Raw genomic sequence first — 20247 nt, 5'->3', positions numbered from 1 at the left:
CTTAAATCTTTAAGAGGCATTTTGGTCATTAATTTTTCAAAATTTCTTTCTTTTTTTTGCTACATACGCTCCACTATGAAGATGGTTAGGGTGGCCGACGCCACAACATAAAATCTTCAGTTTCATTTCTACCTCTAGTAACTATCGGGAAAAAAAGATGAGATGCCCCAAATTTCACTTAAAAAGGTTTTGTATAAAAGAAACTGACAATCAAGTAACGTTATGTGCGACATTATGATATGATCAATTTTAGAAGTGTATTCAGATCAAATGGCCGAGATATGGGGTTATTTAAATCAAATGGCTGAGATGTGGGTTATGTGCGACATTATGATATGATCAATTTTAGAAGTGTATTCAGATCAAATGGCCGAGATATGGGGTTATTTAAATCAAATGGCTGAGATGTGGGGTCACGTATAATCCGTATGTCTGTTTGGTAATTGAAGCGTGCTTTGCTAATGCGATTAAATGGTATTTCCATCCCGTTATCACTGTTTATGAAATTTTATAGTTGTGTTAAAAGTCCAAAAAAAACCGTTTACATTTGATTATAAGATATTTGAAGGGCATTGCCGCAATGACTTAATATGGTGGGCTCATCGATATTGATAGTGAAAAAAAAGGATGAGGTTGAGTGGGCTCGCTTTGGAGTCACCACCGACGGTTAATGACTCAATTCGGTATTTTGTCATTTCCATCCCACTCTCCCTCTAGAGAAGAGAGGGAAACAAAGAGAGAGCGAGTCCTCTTTTTTACTCTTGCTCCTGCTGCCCCACACTGGTCTGGTTGAACAGTGTACTCAGTCCACAGAGACTCGTTCATCATCGTTTTTATCTGTAAAGCCTTCCATCGTCAGCCTTAAAAAAAGGAATATCAATAACCCATTTCTACTTCTTCTTATTCCTCATCGTATTATTTCCCTTTCTGATTCCTCCTCATATTATCTCTCTGCACAAACCCAGCAACATTCAAGAAAAACAAAAAACCAGAGAGACTTTGCTTTAGAGTGGCTTGGAAAGGGGATATATTTCGCAGTAAGCTAAGCTCAATCCTCCTTTTTACTCTTTTTTACTGTTTTACTCAAGTCTTTGCTTGTTTGTGAAACAATCTCTCAGATCCTCCTCTATCTATGTATCTATCCCTCTTTCTCATTTTCAGTTTCAGGGGGGAGAGGTTTTAAGTAGTTGCAGAGGATAGTGTTTGTGTATGACCAAGAAAAAGCAATGGGTGTTAGTGGGTATTCAATTCCTTGCCTTTTCTCTCTTTTATCCTCCACCAACCTCCTGTCCCTGTCCACCCAAATTAGCATCCACCCCATTAACTAATTACTTGGAAAACATACATAGTGCAGTTACTTCTGTGTATTTGTATCAATTACTTTCTGCAACTTCTTCCCCCTCTCAAAACACTGCCATTTGCCTACCCAAATCTACAGCAAGAAAGGTTTCCCTTCATTTCTCTCGTGCGTAGTTTCAGTGTTGAATTTCATCTCAGACCAGCATATTTCCAAAGTTTTCCTTCTCTTGTAAAGAAGGAGAAGGAAAAAGCCAAGGAATTTGGAAAGGGAGAGAGCAAATGGAGAGCAGCAGCCCCAGTCCATTGTTTCCTCTGCGATGGGAGAGTACTGGGGACCAGTGGTGGTATGCCACCCCTATTGACTGGGCTGCCGCCAACGGGCACCTGGATGTGGTGCGGGAGCTGCTTCGGGTGGACGCAAACCTCCTAATAAAGCTGACTTCCCTGCGCAGGCTGCGCCGCTTGGAGACAGTTTGGGATGACAATTTCTCCTCTGCACCTCTCGGCCGCTGCACCATCGCAAAGGCCCTCCTCTTCGAATTTGAATCCAAACACTCCCCGAATGCCCTTATCAGAGCTGGATATGGCGGCTGGCTCCTCTACACTGCAGCTTCAGCGGGTGACTTGGATTTTGCGAAGGAGTTGTTGCGAAGGGAGCCTAGATTGGTTTTTGGAGAAGGGGAGTACGGGATCACCGATATCTTCTATGCGGCTTCAAGGAGCAAGAATTCTGAGGTTTTCAGACTCTTGCTTGAGTTTGCCATCAATCCGAGATCTTGGGGTACTGAAGATGTTGAGGAGGGGCAAGGACAGATCAATGGTGTCTCTCCACTATTTAGGTCGGAGATTATGAATAGGGCGGTTCATGCTGCCGCGAGAGGGGGAAATTTCGAGATGCTTAAAGAGCTTCTGAATGATCTCCCTGATCCTTTGGTTTATAGGGATTTGCAGGGTTCGACTCTGCTTCATGCGGCAGCTGGGAGAGGCCAGACTGAGGTGAGCTTGTCTTTCTTCTTTCTTGACATAGGTCTTCTTCTTTAACTGCTTCATCCAGGATTTCAATTTACATCTGGCAGGTTTGCATATAATGTAGAATATAGATGGATGATTTGGATCTTTTTCCACTGCATGGACCTTGAGGTGGTTTGGCTTTCATGTATGTGCTGTTAAAAGTTGGAGTTCGACAGTTCCTTGTATTTACTTCAGTTCTCTGAAAATGTTCAGACTTCAGAGTCTTTAACCTCATCAAAGTTGGAATTTTTGTAATTTGAGTACATATATATATGTACATCTCCACTTCCGATTCTAATTTTGTCGTTAAGAACTTTATGTGATCTCATCCTAGTAGTTAATCAGCTAGATCTATTGCTGAAATCAAGTATTAAAAGGCTTATTCTTAAAAACTTGCTTTTTTCTATGGATCCTCAGTGTTCAGCTGGATGGCCTTTTTATAGGAAGTGACATCATTGAAGTATGAAATGCAAAAGAGAAGCAGATGTGACGTGAATTGCTTAGTTGTTTGCCTCTTTCAATTTGAATTCTTTCTTTGGGACAAAAGTTATCATCTTTCTTGCTATTCTTGAAAATAAGTGTGAAATCATGGGACACACCATGCTACCCACGTGTTTGGGGTCGCTAGGCTCAGTCACACACTGCCTCTCCTTTAAGGGATGATTCACTCGACTAGTTTATCATAACTTTCATTTCATCAGATCTAGAATGGGCAAACTGCTGCTACTAACCCCAAATACTAGATTGTTTTATTTCTGTGGTTAATTATACTTGTTTATATCTGTGTTCTGTAAAGAGGATGGAAATAGTGTCTACTAGTGTCAATAATTGCTTAAGCTCTTTTGCTTTGAAGAGATATCTCTATGTTTTCTGTTAGGGATAATTTCATCATTAGTTTCAGTGTTCAAGACTCATTGCCATGGGCATTGAATCACTGGAGTCACTCGGACCCAGCCCCCTACCTGGTTTGGGGGGTCCCAATTCAACATTCTCGGTATCTAGGTTCAGAACTGATAGGCACCAGCTGGTTCTTGGTCGGACTCAGGCACTCAACCTTTGAGGTCCTCGCTGAATTGGCCAGAACTTGCCAGGTCTTTTTTTTTTTACTGACAAAAAGAACGCTAAAAGTTGCCATAATTTTTGTTTTGCAAAGTTTTAACTTTTGTATTGAGAAGGGAAGTGTACAAAAAATGGAACACCCACTACCTGGGTGTTCATATATCAAAAACCTCGTATGGGGTCCAAAAAATGCTATACAGCATAAGGTGTGTAAAGTAAAATAAAAGAGCTGATTAGGTCTTGAAAAGATGCTAAAAAATCCCCTGCATATGCTTCCGTGAGTCACCTTCCTTAGCGAGGCTGCCTGCTGCAGCATTGGCCACCCTCCAGGTATGCCGCTGAACCACGTGCATGGCCCTGTCAAGGTGAAAAATCTTGTCAATGATGCGCTCCAATCTCCAGGGACATGGGGAGGATCTAGATACCCAAGCCATGACACTCTTGGAATCCCCTTCAACTACTAGTGCTGTCCCCCAAGATGGGTGGCAGAGTCCCACCAGAAGGGCCAAGGCTTCGGCCGCCTAGCAGTCGGTGTACCCAGCAAAAAAGGAGAAGGAAGAGAGTGTGGTGCCCTCGGGATCTCTCAATATGCCCCCATACCAGTGGGGCCTGGGTTGCCAAGAGAGCAACTGCCAAAGTTAAGTTTGACTTGGCCCTGTTCTGGGGCTCTCCAAAGATAGAAACAGGTGATGTGTACTGTCGGTAGGGAAAGTGAATTCCTCCAATTGAATTGGAAATCCAAAAGTGAGCAATGCTCGAAAAGCTTGTGGTTCTTGGCCCAGAAAATGCAAGAGATTTGATTTTGTTAATAAGGCACAACTAGTGCATCTGCTCTCCTCGTTGTTACGCTCCAACCAAATGACCCACAGTGTAGCAGCAACAGCTGCACCTCAAATAGCTCCCCGGCTTTGGCTGTGGAGGGGAAAAGAATGCCACGATGAATTGGGGAATGGAGGATAGAGTCACCCAAACCCAACCAAAGAGCTGGAGAAGGTGTCCCATAAGGAGCTGGCTAGCAGGCAGTGCATGAACAATTGGGGTTTAGTCTCTCTTCCTCCATGCACATAGTGCACCTGTTGGGTAGTTGTAGGCCTCTACACGGAGTTGATCTACAGTCAAGGCTCTTATCGGAGAAAGTGATCCAACTGAATAGTTGGATTATAAGTGGGGTCATGGTGCACCAGGCTTTAGGCACAGAAAGGTTAGAAGGGGGGGGGGGGATTGAAAGGCTTTGTTGAAGGAGGATACGGAAAGATGCCTGAGTTGACAGGGACCCAAATCATCTTGTCGCTCCCTTCAGAAGGTAGGAAGGTAGAATGGAGGAGGGAAGGAAGGGACTGAAATTCAGAGATTTCTAGATCTAACAAGGGATGTCTAAACCTTGGGTGCTAGCCATGGCTTTGACCCACCAGTTGAAAACAGCCTGCTACCATGGCCAAATGATTAGTCTCAATCAGGAAGAGAAGGGGGAATTTGTCTTTGAGCGGGGTTTGGTGCAGCCACAAGTGAGACTAGAAGAGGACACGATGATACGCACGAGAGTGGAAGCAGATCCGGGAGGTGAAGTGGGGCAGGCTGCCAAGGAGGGATCTCCAAACCCCTGAGCAGTTTGGACCAACCCTTTTGGTAGGAAGCCAGGAGTCGTTTGGGCAACAATATTTGTGTCGCACTACATCCTGCCACAGGTGGGTCTCCTGCATGGCAAAACTCCACCACCGTTTGCCGAGCAGAGCTAAGTAATTGGCTTTGAGATTACAAACACCTAATCCCCCTTGCGATTTGGAGAAGCACACTTTGGCGTAGGAAATGAGATGGAATCTTCTTCCCCCCTCTCCTGCCTAGAGAAAATTCTTCATAATTTGTTGTACTGTTCGGTTACCGAGGCCAGCATGAGAAATAGAGACATATCCTAACTATGGGATGCTGGAGAGGGGTGCCTTGATGAGGGTAAGCTGCCACGCCGAGGATAGGTATTCTTCCAAACCACGAGTCTACACTCCACTTTATCTACAATGTGACTCCGTTGAGAGGTCTTAGGTTTACCAACATAGAGAGGGAGGCCCAAATAGGTGGAGGGCAGTTGTTCCACCATGCGACCCTATATATCAGCAAGGGAGGAGAGTGATTCAGATGACAATTCGACACCCATCATCTTAGTTATGGTCATATTGACCCTGAATCCCGTGCCCATCTCAAAACACTTAGAGAAACATCCTTAGATACTCCAATTGGATAGCGTTAGTGTCGCAGAAAGTAAGGGTATCGTTGGCATACTGAAACTAGGAAATTTCCGGTCCATTTCTACAGACCTTGAACCCCTTGAGGAGGCCACTTTGGTACATTCCCGAGATCGACCTGCTGAAATCCTCGGCAACTATGATGAAGAGGAAGGGGAATAGTGGGTCTCCTTGCCTGAGACCCCTAGAGGAAGGTAAGAAACCCTTAGGTGAGCCATTGATCAGCACCAAGAAGGATAGAAATGAACACTCTAATCCAAGATCGCCAGTGACGCCTGAAACCCATTATGGATAAAGTAGTGTCTGGGATGTTCCAATCGAAATGGTCTTGTGCCTTCTCCCAATCAAGTTTGATGATCACCCCCAGGGATTTGGCCAGATGACGGGTGTGGATGCATTTGTGGACCGCAAGGGCACCGTCAAGGATTTGCCGATCTTTTACAATGGCTCCTTGTGTAGGGGAGATCCCCCACCCCAAGATACCTCTCAGTCTAGTGGCAAGGATCTTGGATAAGATCTTGTAGGAACTATTGATGAGACTTATGGGCCTAAAATCTTTAAGTTCCTCAGCACCTGGCTATGAATGTAGTATTCATGGCAACCTTCGGGGGGTATTAAGCCCCCAAATTTCATGTTTGGGCCTGTTTGCAACTCCTTATCGAATCTTTTAAAAGAATAGCAAAGGATTGACAAAATTTTGCAGATTTGAGAGAACTAGGAATCTGAAGCCTAGCTCCCAAACTATTCAAGCTTCTGCTTTTGCAGACTTTAATGTCTGATTTGTATCTACTAATTGCTTTTACACTATTTATAGTTTGTAAGTTTCATGTTTTTGTTTCTTAGAGTAAAATTGTCACCATAAAATTATAGATTTGGTTTGTTTCGTCAAAATACTCTAGATTTACATCAATCTAGGTATCATTTCAGCTAGATCTAGCTTTCTTTTCAGGCAACAACTAGAATATGTATTTTTTGAAAGAAGGACAAGGTGAACTAGCACAGCATATGCGGTTTTTTATTTTTCTTCTTTTTATCGGCTAGAACACTTACAGAAGTCAAAATACAATAAAATCAACTCAAAATAAACAAGAATAAATTACAAAAGAGGTTCTCACTTGCTGCTGCTGATAAGAACTGTTTTATTCAATATCCAAAAGTTATATAAGACTCTTGGAACAAGAAAACATAAACTGCAAAGCATTAAGTAAAACTGCCAAAAGATTACCTCAACTGGACTTTGTACACCCCACTTTGGGTCTCCTTCTCCAATGGCGAACAATATCAAGGTCTACCTCAGATTTTCAATGTATGGGAAGCCTTAGGCTGTCACTATTAATCAAATCAGAGAGCAATGGTGGAACTAGAAGCAAAAACAAGAAGGCCTTGATGCCTTTTATGGTGCGTGCCCCCTCTCTTAGCACTATGCTTGGGACGTGCCCCCTATTTTTCTCTTAATAAAATTTCTAAGGAATTTTGGGAGGCTTAGAGAGAGATGAGAGAGCAAAAAGAGGGGCATGTGGCTCAAGGAAGAGAGAGGGAGAGAGAGCTCACGGTGTAGAGTATATGAGACCCATAGAGTCTATTTATAGACATTTTTTAGGGTTAAGATTTCTTGGGTTAGCCATCCTTATGGAGAATAGATCTAGACTATTGACCATAAGAGACCTGTGGGGTGAGAGATCGTAGCCGTACAAACCTTAGATCAACCATCATGATTAAAAAGGTGTTAGAACTGTATCCTTCAACTTCCTTAACCTAATCCTATTAAATAAATAATATATGAAAAATATAATTTCTCTTTCCTATCTCTTCCATAAATATCTTATACATGCTTTCTTTTAAAAATCAAATCTCTTTAATTTTCAAAATTTTCCCTTGTGTTTCAACTTGATTGAGAGCCTTGATGACCTTATTACAAAATAAGAAACTATATGCAAAAAGAGAGGCATCCCTCTCATGGTGGCCAAGGGTGGGCCCCATGCACTTCCCACATGCATATTTATGGTGGGCCCCATAGCTGATAATGGACCCCCATGTGTTTTATGATTTAGAAAACATATAAAATTATTTTTAGAAGAAAGTAATTATTTTATTTTTCTCTCTGAAAGTTAAAATATTGAAAATTCAGTTTTAGACAATTTATAAATCCATTTTGAGAAAATAAAATATCCAAAAATTTCTAAAAATTCATTCTCTTAATCTAAAAATCATTTAAGATCAAATTAATTAATTTTAAATTAATTTGATGGGATTTGGATCTAATTATGTTAAAGAATTATCAATTTTGCTAAAGCACTTCATCTTCTGTTGAGGACTATAATCCACACTCACTTTTTTCAAACTGACCCAGCAGTTCCCATGACCTCTAGAGCATCGCAGGGGTTCATGATTGGGCAACCAAAGTCAGCCAATATGTGAGGGGACACAATCTTAGTCTATGGATATTAGGTTCCCCCTTAGGGACAAATCCATAGTCACATAGACTTGTGCAGACACAACTCTATGGTGAATATTGGGGTTATCTATCGCACATGTACATATATCACCCTCAATGGTGATTTTCTTTCCCAATATAGCTATCATATGTACATGTCGTGTGATGGGTCAAGATGAGGCTTTGGCCCTCGTCCCTACAGGTCTACTACCTTCACACACAAGGGTCATACAATCCCTTGGCTCACTACCCTAGGTAACTCCAACCTCATCAAGAGACAACCCTGCTAACCCTTATCGTTTGAGCTCTATGCCATGGTATTTAGGGTTTTGAAACTCTACTGGCCTAGCTTGTTAAGCTTAGTTTGAGTCTTGACGAACATCATTTGGCTATCTCTGTCCCACAAGTCCATACTCCCATTGGAATTCTTTGTTCCACTATATCAAAAAGTTTATTACATGCTCTCATAGGGCCTTTAATGGCCACAAATATCCAACATCTCCCACTTGGCCTTTAAAGGTCTTATAATCTCCCTTTCTCATTTTCTCTAGCCCCATCGCACATACATGTTTCACAAAAACATGTGCAGCTAACCCCTTTATAATCAGATCTGCAAACATTGCCTTTGTGGGTATGTATGTGATCTCTATCTGTCCACATTGTACCTCATTGCACAGATGATAAAAGCAGGGCTTTATGTGCTTGGACTTCTTATAGAATCGTCGCTCTTTGGATACGCATATTGTAGCCGTGTTGTTTCAAAAGATTCTTACACACATCGTACGGGCTTAAACTCAAACCTATTAAGAAACTTCTTAATCCATGTAGCCTCCTTGGCTGCTATGCAACATGTCACAGGTGGGCAGTGCCACCACATCCTGTTTCTTTGACTTCCAAGAAACAGCCCCTCCTCCAAGCATGAATTCATATACATGTGTGGATTTTGCATCATCTGGACCACCCTGGTAACTCGCATCAGAATATCCTTGGATAGCAATTTTTGATCCTTCTCCTTATGTTAGCGCGTAGTTCTCAGTCCCTTTTAAGTATCTTAGAACTCTATTAACCGCCTTCCAATGCTCAATCCCAAGGTTGCATTGGATCCTGCTAATCATGCTCATGGAAAAGGGCGAGTTTGGCCTTGTTCCTTACATTGCATACATAAGGGACCCTATTGCGTTTCCATATAGTACTTTTTCTATGGCTTTTTATTCATCTTCGTCTTCACTAAGGAACATTTGAAGGCTAAGCTTTGTCTTCTTATCTATAGGGGTCGATATGGGCTTACACTTGTCCATCTCAAACTTTTCTAGTATTCTTTTGCAATAAGTCTCTTGGGAAAGTTGAATGGTTTTCTCTTTTCTATTTCTTATAAATTTTTCTAGTACACATATGAAACTTCCCCTATATCCTTTATGTCAAAGTGTTGTGTAAGGAATTTTTTTGTTTCCGATACGAGGGCAATCGAGCTACTAACTATCAGCATATCATCCACATACAAGTAAATAAATACGTCACTCCCACTAATCTTTTTATAGATGCATTAGTCTTCTTCATTTGAGGTAAACCCTGCCACAAATAGTGTCTCCTAAAATTTGATGTACCATTGGCGTGATGCTTGTTGCAGGCCATAGAGGGATTTCATTAGTTTACACACTAAATTCCCCTTTCTTTTCTCTTCAAACCCCTCATGTTGTTTCATGAAAATTTCCTCTTGTAAAATCCCCATTGAGAAAGGTTGTCTTTACGTCCATTTGATGGACCTCAAAGTCAAAGTGGGCAGCTATAGCCATCAGGATTCTAATAGATGGAAACTTAGCAACTGGGGAGAAAGTTTCTTCTTATTCTATCCCTTCTTTCTGGGTGAATCCCTTGGCTAATATCCTAGCTTTGTATTTCTCTAATTTTCCCTCCGAATTTAGCTTTTTATTGAACACCCACTTACATCCTATTGCCTTACGGTTTTGAGGTAGAGGTCCTAGTTCCCTCACTTAGTTTTGGGATATGGAATTGTATTCATCTTTCATGACTTCTACCCAATGGTTCTTTCAAAATAGGTTATGGCTTCTTGGTAAGTGGAAGGCTCATGATTTGCCTCATCCCCAACCTTCTCATAGTGTTCCACTAGGTAGGTGAAGAATTCGGGCTGTCTCCTAATTCGGTTACTTCTCCTAAGTGGTGGTTCGGGTTCTCGAGACTCAACCTTGTCACGAGCTATGTCATAGAGATTGACTTGCTTGTGTCTTGCTTTTGTTTCAAGGAATTCATCCTCAAAGAAGTGGGCGCACAACTTTTTATGACTGCCCCATTTCAAGGTTGAAGAATCGATACCCCTTTTCATTGTTAGGGTAACCAATGGATATAAATTTGATTGTCTTGGAATCTATGGGCAGAACAACCCCACACTCTTAGGTGATCAAGGGAATGAGTACGACCAGTGAAAATCTCGTGAGTAAGAGGGGTAGCCTTAGTGGGTGCACGATTCAGGATGTATCCTGTCGTCAATATTGCTTCTCCCCAGAAATCTAGAGAGAGCTTCACATGTCCCATCATGCTTATCACCATTTCTACCAAGGTCCTATTTTATCTCTCGACAGTTTCATTTTGCTTGGGTGTGTAAGGCATGGTGTATTGGTCAATAATACCTTGCTCCACACACAAGTCCCTAAAGAGTTGTGAGGAGTACTCACTGCCCCTATCAGTTCTTAAGAATTTGATTTTCAGATTTTTTTTGGTTCTCTACCTCGGCTTTTTATTCTTTGAGTTTCTCTATGGCTTTGGATTTTGTTTGCATGAAATATGTATGGCCATATTGCGGGTGGTAATCAATAAATGTGATGAAGTATCTCTTGCGGCTTTTGATAGGACTGTAAATGTCGCTATGGATGATTTCTAGTATGCTAGAAGCTCTTTGTGCCCCGGAGGAAATTTTTTCTTAGTAATTTTGTTTGCACGCATGACTCACACACCTTTGATAGATCTCCTTTATAATTTTCCAGAATTCCATCTTTTCTTAATCTTTCCATGATCTTAAATCCTATGTGTCTAATCTCGTATGCCATAGGAAAGCATCAACATCATTCAAAGACGAGACATGAGCAATCACCTATTTTATTTCAATGGAATTAAGATTGTCTACAAGTAGACCGGTTATGACAATTTCATCATGGTTTTTCACGACAATTTCATCATGGTTTTTCACGATCACCTTATTTCCAAAGAAGGTGTTGATAAACCCGACCTTAGCCATCCTTGGGACTGAAACCAAACACTTCTACATATCAGGAGCATAAAGTGTTTGTTTCAGAGCCAGGACTTTTCCATTCTTCATCTCAAGAGAAAAATCATCACCAACACCTAGGACATCGGTCTTTTGGTTGCTCCCATGTAATCGTGTTGCTCACTTGGCCCCATGGGTTTAAAGGTGCGGAAGTTATCCTTGGTATTTGACACGTTGGTTGTAGCTCCCGAGTCAAGACACCAAGATGTGCCCTTGGGGTCGGCTAATAATCTCTCGAATGCCACACATGCAAGTTCTTTGTTGACCCCAGAGTTCTTATTGACCGATAGTCCTTGGCTATATGACCTACTTTCTTGCATATGTAGTAAGCCCTAGTCTCTCTCTTTCCCTTAATATTATTTTCTCTCTCTTTTCTTTTCCACTCTTCTTATTTTTCATTTTACCCTTCCCTTTATTAGGCTTAAAGTAGGGTTGAGAGTTTATGATGTGCACCGCATCTTTGGGTGCCGGTGCACTGTGTGCGTTCTGCCTTTCCTCTTGGGCTTTGAGCAATGTGATAAGCTCCTCTAGCCTAGGAGCAATCTCTTGGGCCACAAGGGATGAGATGAATACTCCCAAGAAGTGGGGAGGGTACTCAGCAAGTAAACCACTTGCAAGGGTTCTAGAGGCCGTTTCTTGATCTCCTCCATCTCTCGAACAAGCATCCTGAAAATGTGCACGTGCTTTGCTATTTTTGTACCCACGACCATTTCATATCGTTGTACTTCTTCACTGCCAATGATTTTCTCATAAGAGAAGGATTAGCATACTCCTCGAGCCAATCGTGCATGCCTTTAGTAGTTTTAATTAGCTCATACTCAGACATGTATGACTCATTCCTGAAAACCCACAAGATATGCCTTGTGTGCATATTCTTATGTTTCCACTCGTCATATGCATCTCAGGCTACAAGAGATGCTTCGCTTCTAGGATGGGAAGGAAGATGCTCAGTAAGTATCTCATGCAAGCCCTCCTCATAAAGCACATCGCTAAGCTTGTGCTTCCATGAGGAGTAGTTTGTCCCTAGGATCTCTGAGGTAAAACTGCATGCAGCCATATGCTCTTGTCCCAAATGAATAAAAGACTCAAATAAAATAAATCAATCAACCTAATGACAGCAAGAAACCTATGCTCTGATACCAATGAAAGATGGACTGGGTGACCTAGCACAGTATATGCGGTTTTTTAAGTTTTCTTCTTTTTACCGGCTAGAACACATACAGTGGTCCAAATACAATAAAATCAACTCAAAATAAACAAGAATAAATTACAAAAGAGGTTCTCACTTGCGGCCACTAATAAAACTCTTTTATTCAATATCCAAAAATTACATAAGACTCTTGGAACAAGAAAACATAAATTGCTAAGCATAAAATAAAATTGCTAGAAGATTTTCTCAACTAAACTTTTCATACCCCATTCCAGGTCTCCTCCTCCGATAGTGTACGGGATCAAGGTCTATCTTAGATCGTCAAAGTATGGGAAACCTTAGGCTAATCAAATCAAAGAGCAATGGTGGAACTAGAAGCAAAAACAAGAAGGCCTCAATACCTTCTATGGGGCGTGCCCTCTCTCTTAGCACTATGCATGGGTGTGCCCCCTCTCTTAGCACTATGCTTGGGTCGTGCCTTGCCCCTAGTTTTCTCTTACTAAAATTTCTAAGTGATTTTGGGAGGCTTAGAGAGAGATGAGAGATCCGTGAGAGAGGTGTGTGGCTCAAGGAAGAGAGAGAGAGCTCAAGGTGTAGAGAATATGTGACCCCAAAGAGCCTATTTATAGACTTTCTCTTAGGGTTAGGGTTTCTAGGGTTAGCCATCCTTATGGAAAATAGATCCAGACAATTAATCATAGGAGACCTGCGGGGTGAGAGATCTTAGCCTGACACTCTTTATATCAGCCATCATGATTAAAAAGAAGTGTTAGAACCTTATCACTATGCTTGGGGCATGCCCCTTATTTTTCTTACTAAAATTTCTAACTGATTTTGGGAGGCTTAGAGAGAGATGAGAGATCCAAGAGAGACTGGCATGTGGCTCATGATAGAGAGAGAGAGAGAGCTCAAGGTGTAGAGAATATGAGGCCCCATAGAGCCTATTTATAAACTTTCTCTTAGGGTTAGGGTTTCTAGGGGTAGCCATCCTTATAGAGAATAGATCAAGACCATTGATCATAGGAGACCGGTGGGATGAGAGATCTAAGCCTTACAATCTTTAGATCAGCCATCATGATTAAAAAGAAGGTGCTAGAACTTTATCCATTAGCTTCTCTAAACTAATCCCATCACATAAATAATATATGAAAAATATAATTTTACTTTCCTTTTTGTTTCAACTTGATTGAGAGCCTTGATGGCCTCATTACGAAATAAGAAACTATATGCAAAAAGAGGGGCGTGCCTTTAATGGTGGCCAATTGGTGGGCCCCGCGCACTTCCAACATGCATATTTATGGTAGGCCCCATAGCCCATAATGGGCCCCCATTTGCTTTATGATTTATATAATATATAAAATGGTTTTTAAAATAAGGTAATTATTTTATTTCTCTCTTAATATTAAAATACTATTAATTCAATTTTAAACAATTTTATAAATTCATTTTGAGAAAATAAAATATCCAAAGAGTTCTAAAAATTCAATCTATTAGTCTAAAAATAATTTAAGATCAAGTTAATTAATTATAAATTAATTTGATGGGATTTGGATCTAACTATATTGAGGAATTATTAATTTTGCTGAAGCACTCCATCTTCCATTGAGGACAATAATCAATACTCTATTTTTCAAACTGACCCACTAGTACCCATGACCTACAGACCATTGCAGGGACTCGTGATTGGGCTACTAAATTCAGTCAATAGGTGAGGGGACACAATCCTAGTCTATAGATTGCAGGTTCCCCTTTAGGACAATCCAAGGTCACACAGACCTATGCACACATAACTCCATGGTGCATATGGGGGTTATCTCTTGCACATATACACGTATCACCTTCAATGGTGATTTACTTTCCTAATATGGCTATCATATGTACATGTTGTGTGATGGTTCAAGATGAGGCTTTCGCTCTTGCCCCTACAGGCCTACCATCACACACTAGGGTCACACAGTCCCTTGGCTCACTACCTTGAGCTACTCCAATCTCATCAAGGGATAGCCCTACTAACCCTCATCAGATGTGCTCTATGCCCAGGTATTTAGGGTTTTGTAACTCGATTGGCCTAACTCGTTATGTTTAGTCTGAGTCTCGGCAAACATCATTTACTAATCTTGGTCCCACTAGACCATACTCCCACAGAAGTTCTTTGTTCCACTATATCAAAAAATTGATTGCATGTTCTCATAAGGCCTTTAATGACCACAAATTCCCAACATTTTTATCTTCAAATTTCTACTTTATTTGAATTTGTAATTTATTTTTTAAAATTATGTAGAAATTCATTGTAGAAAGGACAAAAAGTTAGTTTTTTTTCTTATTTTAGCATGGAATATGTTTGTAAATATTTATTTTTTTTGCCATACTTTGGTCTTCCCATTTTATTCTTGATTTATCTTAAAATTTGCATGATTTTAGGACTTCTTACATTTTTCATGTTTTTCCCCTACTCTTTTTAAATTTTGTGTATTTTTTACATTTTTTGCATGGAATTTTTTATAGTATTCTTTTTATGTGTATTAAGATATTTGATGCTTTTAAGGATGCAAATGCCCACTTAAATAGATTTAGTTTAGGCACAAACAATGGTTTTTTTTCCTTTAAAAAAAAAAGATCCCTAAATGTTTTGAGTATTGAGATGCATTTTATTTTTTATTTCCATGTCTTTGAGTGCTTGATGCTTTTAAGGATGTGAATCCGTGCAAATGCATTTAGATTAGCTCTAGGAACATAATTTCTCAAAAAATTGAGATTCCCCAATTTTTGAGCATTGCTTTTTGCTTTTATTTACTGCACAGTTTTTATGAGTCCAATGACTCATGTAGAGCTGTGTCCCCTTTTCATGATCCATTTTTGAGATAGATTTTGGACTTAATTTTTTAGGTATATATAATCTCTATCATGGAGATAATTGCTATGTAAAAATAAATAAATTTTAATACTCAAAATCATAGTTTTTTGAAGAAAAATTTTGAACCGTTTTGGGAGCCCACCACTTTACATTCATCTTTAAGATGGGTGAGTGATGCCTTGGGAGATGCAAATGTAGTTATGTCCCCTGACGCATAAAGCAATCCCCAAGTAAACATGTTCAATTTGGCAGAAACAATGTCTTTTTAACAAAATACAATTTTTTTTGCATTGAAATGTTTTATGCTTTTTTCTATTTTTTTGAAATTTTTATGTGTGGTTCAGGTTTCAAGACTACTTAGTTGCCAATTGTTCATTGGTCTCTAGCTTTCAAGTTTGGAGTATGTCACAGTCAGAAGAGGCTCCTTCTTGGGAGTCTGGGGTTAGGAGGAACAGGAAGGATGATATTAGTTTCTTTAGTTTTGAAAGGTCCATGGGGAGTCAGGGGTGAAAAGAATAAGCCAGAGAACCTCCTCAGTCCACTTAACCGATGAATGCACACAGCTTGCCCATGGTCAAGTTGACCATTTCCTTTCAAAGCTTCATCAAAGCAGATGACCTTCAAGTCCAGCTTTGCTAAGACAACAAGGATGCGAGTGAAGAAGATGACTGCATAGTTCTTTTACGATGTTGCTATTCCTTTCAATGCAGCCAACAATAAGTACGCCTATGATACCTTGCTAGTTTATGCAAGACCTGAAATCAAGCCCCCGTTGCATATGATCTTAGTGGACCTTGCTTAGATGCAGAGGTGGCTGAGGTTTGGCAAGCACATGAGGCATGGATCAAGGGTGACACTCATGTCAGATGGCCATAGTAGGGAAAACATTTCTTAATTTTTTGGATTATGGCTCATGAGGGAGAATCTTCCGTGGCAATGTCAATACCTCAGGGGTTATGAAGCGGGGAGGCTCTTCTATAGGCTTCTTGACAATGTGTTGAGAGCACTTGGTGAGTAGTATATAGTTCAAGTAATATCTGACAATGTCAAGAACTGCAAAATTTGAAATAAATTTAGGAGGAATATATAAAATTAATATTGCAGCTTCTCGAAGACCGAAATACCCCTGATGTTATTATGAGTGAACAATCTCCAACTCGTACATATCTGGGACAATGAGCAAAATGACTTTTCGGTCATCCATGTCAAATCAATAAATACATATGATTTTTTACTGAGCTATAGCTAAGCAATCTGTAAACATGTGATTGAAAGAACAAGAAAATAGTGTGCCTAAGAAAACGCGTCTGTTATAAAATAAATCTGAGCTTATTGGATGCAGGGAAGTTTATTTCCACTGGTAGCCCTCACTTTATACTCGGGGTGTTTTTGATCATTTGTCATTCCTATGTCTCTACACTCTGTTCCATGTATACAGAAGCTCAACAATGAGAAGTACTCAGAATAATCTCCATCTTTGAAAGCAAGATATCAGAGGAATTGTCTTAAATTTTATTTGCTTCTCCAGGGCAATGGGCTCTCTGATGCTTTCCAATTACTGGAAATGATCTTTCGAAGACACCAAATTTAAACTTATGCATCTATTGTCTGTGTGCTGTTTCGTTTCATACCACATACTCCTTGAGCTTGTTCCTTTCCCTACAGGTTTATATATTACTTTTGCATGTATCGTGACATGTTGACGGTGACAAAATTAGAAACTTCAATGAAAAGAGAAAAAATCTGATGTTAATGCATGATCATTCATCTTTGTCTGCAATTGTTAACTTTGCAATGAGAACATGATTTGTGATATCCTTAAGTATTCTTGAGGAGTCCCTGTCTAATTGCCATAGAGAATGCTTCAAATGTTCTATTCTAGTACAGAAATGCAATGAACATGCTGATTCAAGCCTAATGCAAAATCACACCAATAAGCCACATTCTTTTCATGAACTAACTACTAAATGCTTCTACAAGTATGTGCATAATTGATGGGAAATATGATGTTCATGAACCAAAAAATACTAAAGATGAATAGTTGTGAGCATCCATTGCTATATTATTGCCATATTTTCTTTCATATATAAAGGAAATCTGCAACATGTTTCTTGGAACATGTTCAAGAGTTCATTATTTGCAGTGAACCTGCTTTCAGTTCATTCATGTTAATGCTGCACATATTTCAATCCTGCAGGTAGTGAAATATCTAATTGGGTCTTTCAATATTATCGCCTCCAGAGATAATGAAGGAAACACTGCTCTTCATCTTGCTGCCTTCCGAGGCCACTTGGCTGTCGTTGAAGAGCTTGTTTGTGCATCCCCATCTTTACCCACCCTCACAAATAATGCAAGGGAGACTTTCCTTCACATGGCTGTGGCTGGTTTTCGAGCCCCCGGATTCCATAGGTTAGACCGACAAATTGAGCTAATAGAACACTTGATCTCGGAGACAAATCTTTTCCATTTGCCTGACATCATAAATTGCAAGAATGCCGAAGGCAAGACTGTGCTCCACATGGCAGTCTCTGGAAACATCCTCACCAACCTTGTGGAACTAATAATGAGTGTACGAGGAATTGATCTCAACATCCATGACTCTAATGGAATGACCCCTTTAGATGTTCTTAATCTACATCCACGCTCTCCATCATCCGAGCTTCTCATAAGGCAGCTGATTTTGGCAGGAGGAATTGGAAATTCAAAGGATTATGCTATGAGAAGTGCTATTGTTTCTCACTTGAAGATGCAGGCTCTTGGTAGTAGAAGCCCTGGAACTTCATTTAGAATATCGGATGGAGAGATATTCTTGTACACAGGCACAGAAAACCCATCTGAATTATATGAAAGAGGCAGTGCAAGGCCAAGCTCATGCTCAAATAGCAGCCGACCTAGTGAGATAAGTCTGTTGGAAAGCAATGGGGCCACCCATGGTTCTGCCTCAACCAAGAGATCTACTCCTGTGAACTCTGCAGCAAGGAGATTGAGGATCCTTCTTGGGTGGTCTCATGGAAAAGAGAGGATAAGAGACAAAGCTAAGAAGTCTCTTAAGTTCAGAGATGATGACTCCTCACTGGATTCATTTGGGAAATGTAGTCCAGAGGAAAACATCCCTACTCCATTGAGGTTACGATTCTCAAAGCCACCGTCACTACCCAATAACAAGCGCACCCTCTCCGTTAGAAGTGCTCTACCAAGTCCAATGACAAAGAAGAAGTTTGCTTCTGGGCTAACTCATGGTGTCCTACAGGCAATGCCCCATTTGGTATTTCAGTCGTCACCGAGCTCATTGTCAAGGACTCCAATGTTATCGTCTCCACCTTCTTCAGATAAAACCCAGGGGCTCACTTCGGATTCTGAAAGAACACCATCCACTGCTCCTGCTGCTTCTAGTGCTACTACCATTACTACTACTATGTTTGCAAGTAAGGACGGAAAGGAGGATTCTGGCCGTAAATCAACTCATGGGTTGATGAACCATTACTTTTGTTTTGGAGCGCATGGGCTTTCTTATGATGATGAAAGCCAGATGGTGGGTGGTCACCGTGCTAACCGATTTTATAAGCGCTCAATCCTTTCAGAGGCTTAATGAATCGAAGTTCTAGTTTTGGAGAATGACTCGAGGAGGGGGTTGATTTTGCATCTGACAATTAGGGTATCAGTACTATGAAAGTGTGTTTAAGGTTTTTATCTGTCCTGGAACTTTGCACCGACTTCTAGCACTATCTGATTGTGTATTGAGGTAACTTATTTCTGTCCTGGAACTCGATTTCTAGAAGTAGTGATCCTACTTGTGTAAGCATCTGTAGATTTAATGTGTTCTAAACTGCTGTAGTCTTATCTGAAAAAAGAAAAGTATGGGTGTCCTAATGCACTTGTAAAATTCTTGTTCTGCTTTATTTTAATAAAAGCCTGTTTGTGTGATATCTTTGGCTTTCCTTGCCTCAAGATACCCATGTGAGTGACATTTCCGTGAACCTTCTTAGTTGTGCATAGGAAATTATGTCATTATAATGTCTTTGATTCTACATAGTATGTTAAACTCTCCATTATTAGAAGAAACTGAAATTACCTATCATAGAATACCAGGAATCTCACAGGAATCTGGATTTTTCTAAGGACCCGGTATCTATCCGGCCATGCTTGCATACGTAGAAATGCAGGCCTCTTAATAAATCTATTTTTGAGATGGATTTTAAGATTTAATTTTGAAGGACATGTAATCTCTAACATGGATATCATGAATATGAAAAAATAAATAATTTTAAAAATTAGAAATAATAATTCTAGTAAGAAAATACTTGGACCTTTAGTTTACATTGTTTTTAGATGGACCACCTACTTGCATCATCTTTAATATGGATGTTTTACACTTTCTAGACCGCATGTGTAGAAATGCGGTCCAGCCCGCATGAAGCAATTTTCTTTTTTTAAATTGTTTATTCAATTAATTTCCATTGATTAGATAGCGAAGATCACCAAGATTTTGTGATTAAGATCACCAAGATTTTGTGATCCGCTGCCAACCTAAACCAATGCCAATGTTGCCTTGGTTGGGGCAATTGCTATGGCTCATGCCAAAAGAATCACGAGGAATCAAGATAATTGATCGAAATTTAAATATAACAAGTATCAAACTTGAACATATAAAACTATTTTACAGAAAAAAAGATAAAAGACATACTTATTTCTATTTTTCATTTTCAAAATGATGCTTTTAAAACCTTATTAGTAATACTTATAATATTTTTCTTAATATCGTCAATAATTTTATGATTGTGTTACTAATGCTATTAATATTATTTTTTTGAGAGCAAACTAATACTATTAATATTTCCCTAAAATGTTCCAAGCTCAATTCGGGTGGCCGTGTTGTGTGCTCGTGCGTGCACAGGCGTGTGCCCGCATGTGTGTATGTGAACC

At 40.0% G+C, this 20247-nt stretch overlaps 1 protein-coding gene across 1 annotated transcript; it reads left to right on the top strand.

Moving 5' to 3' along the window:
* The first annotated feature begins 902 nt into the window (after nt 1–902).
* LOC18435003 (uncharacterized) lies at nt 903–19248 on the top strand. Its single transcript, XM_088870485.1, has 3 exons — nt 903–1037; nt 1162–2295; nt 17522–19248. The coding sequence occupies exons 2-3, from the start codon at nt 1579–1581 to the stop codon at nt 18911–18913; spliced, it is 2109 nt and encodes a 702-aa protein (XP_088726611.1). The 5' UTR covers nt 903–1037; nt 1162–1578; the 3' UTR covers nt 18914–19248.
* Nucleotides 19249–20247: the final 999 nt, after the last annotated feature.

Source organism: Amborella trichopoda, chromosome 6 (assembly GCF_054954075.1).
Source record: "Amborella trichopoda isolate Santa Cruz 75 chromosome 6, AtrichopodaSantaCruz75HAP2 v2.0, whole genome shotgun sequence".
NCBI classification, from domain to species: Eukaryota; Viridiplantae; Streptophyta; class Magnoliopsida; order Amborellales; family Amborellaceae; genus Amborella; species Amborella trichopoda.
Note: the sequence above shows the minus strand (reverse complement) of the source record. Positions and strands in the feature narration are given on the sequence as shown.

Coding starts and splice junctions, on each gene's coding strand:
- LOC18435003 (XM_088870485.1), top strand. CDS start 1,579: ATGGAGAGCAGCAGCCCCAGTCCATTGTTTCCTCTGCGATGGGAGAGT. Junction 2,296..17,521: donor CTGGGAGAGGCCAGACTGAG/GTGAGCTTGTCT, acceptor TCAATCCTGCAG/GTAGTGAAATATCTAATTGG.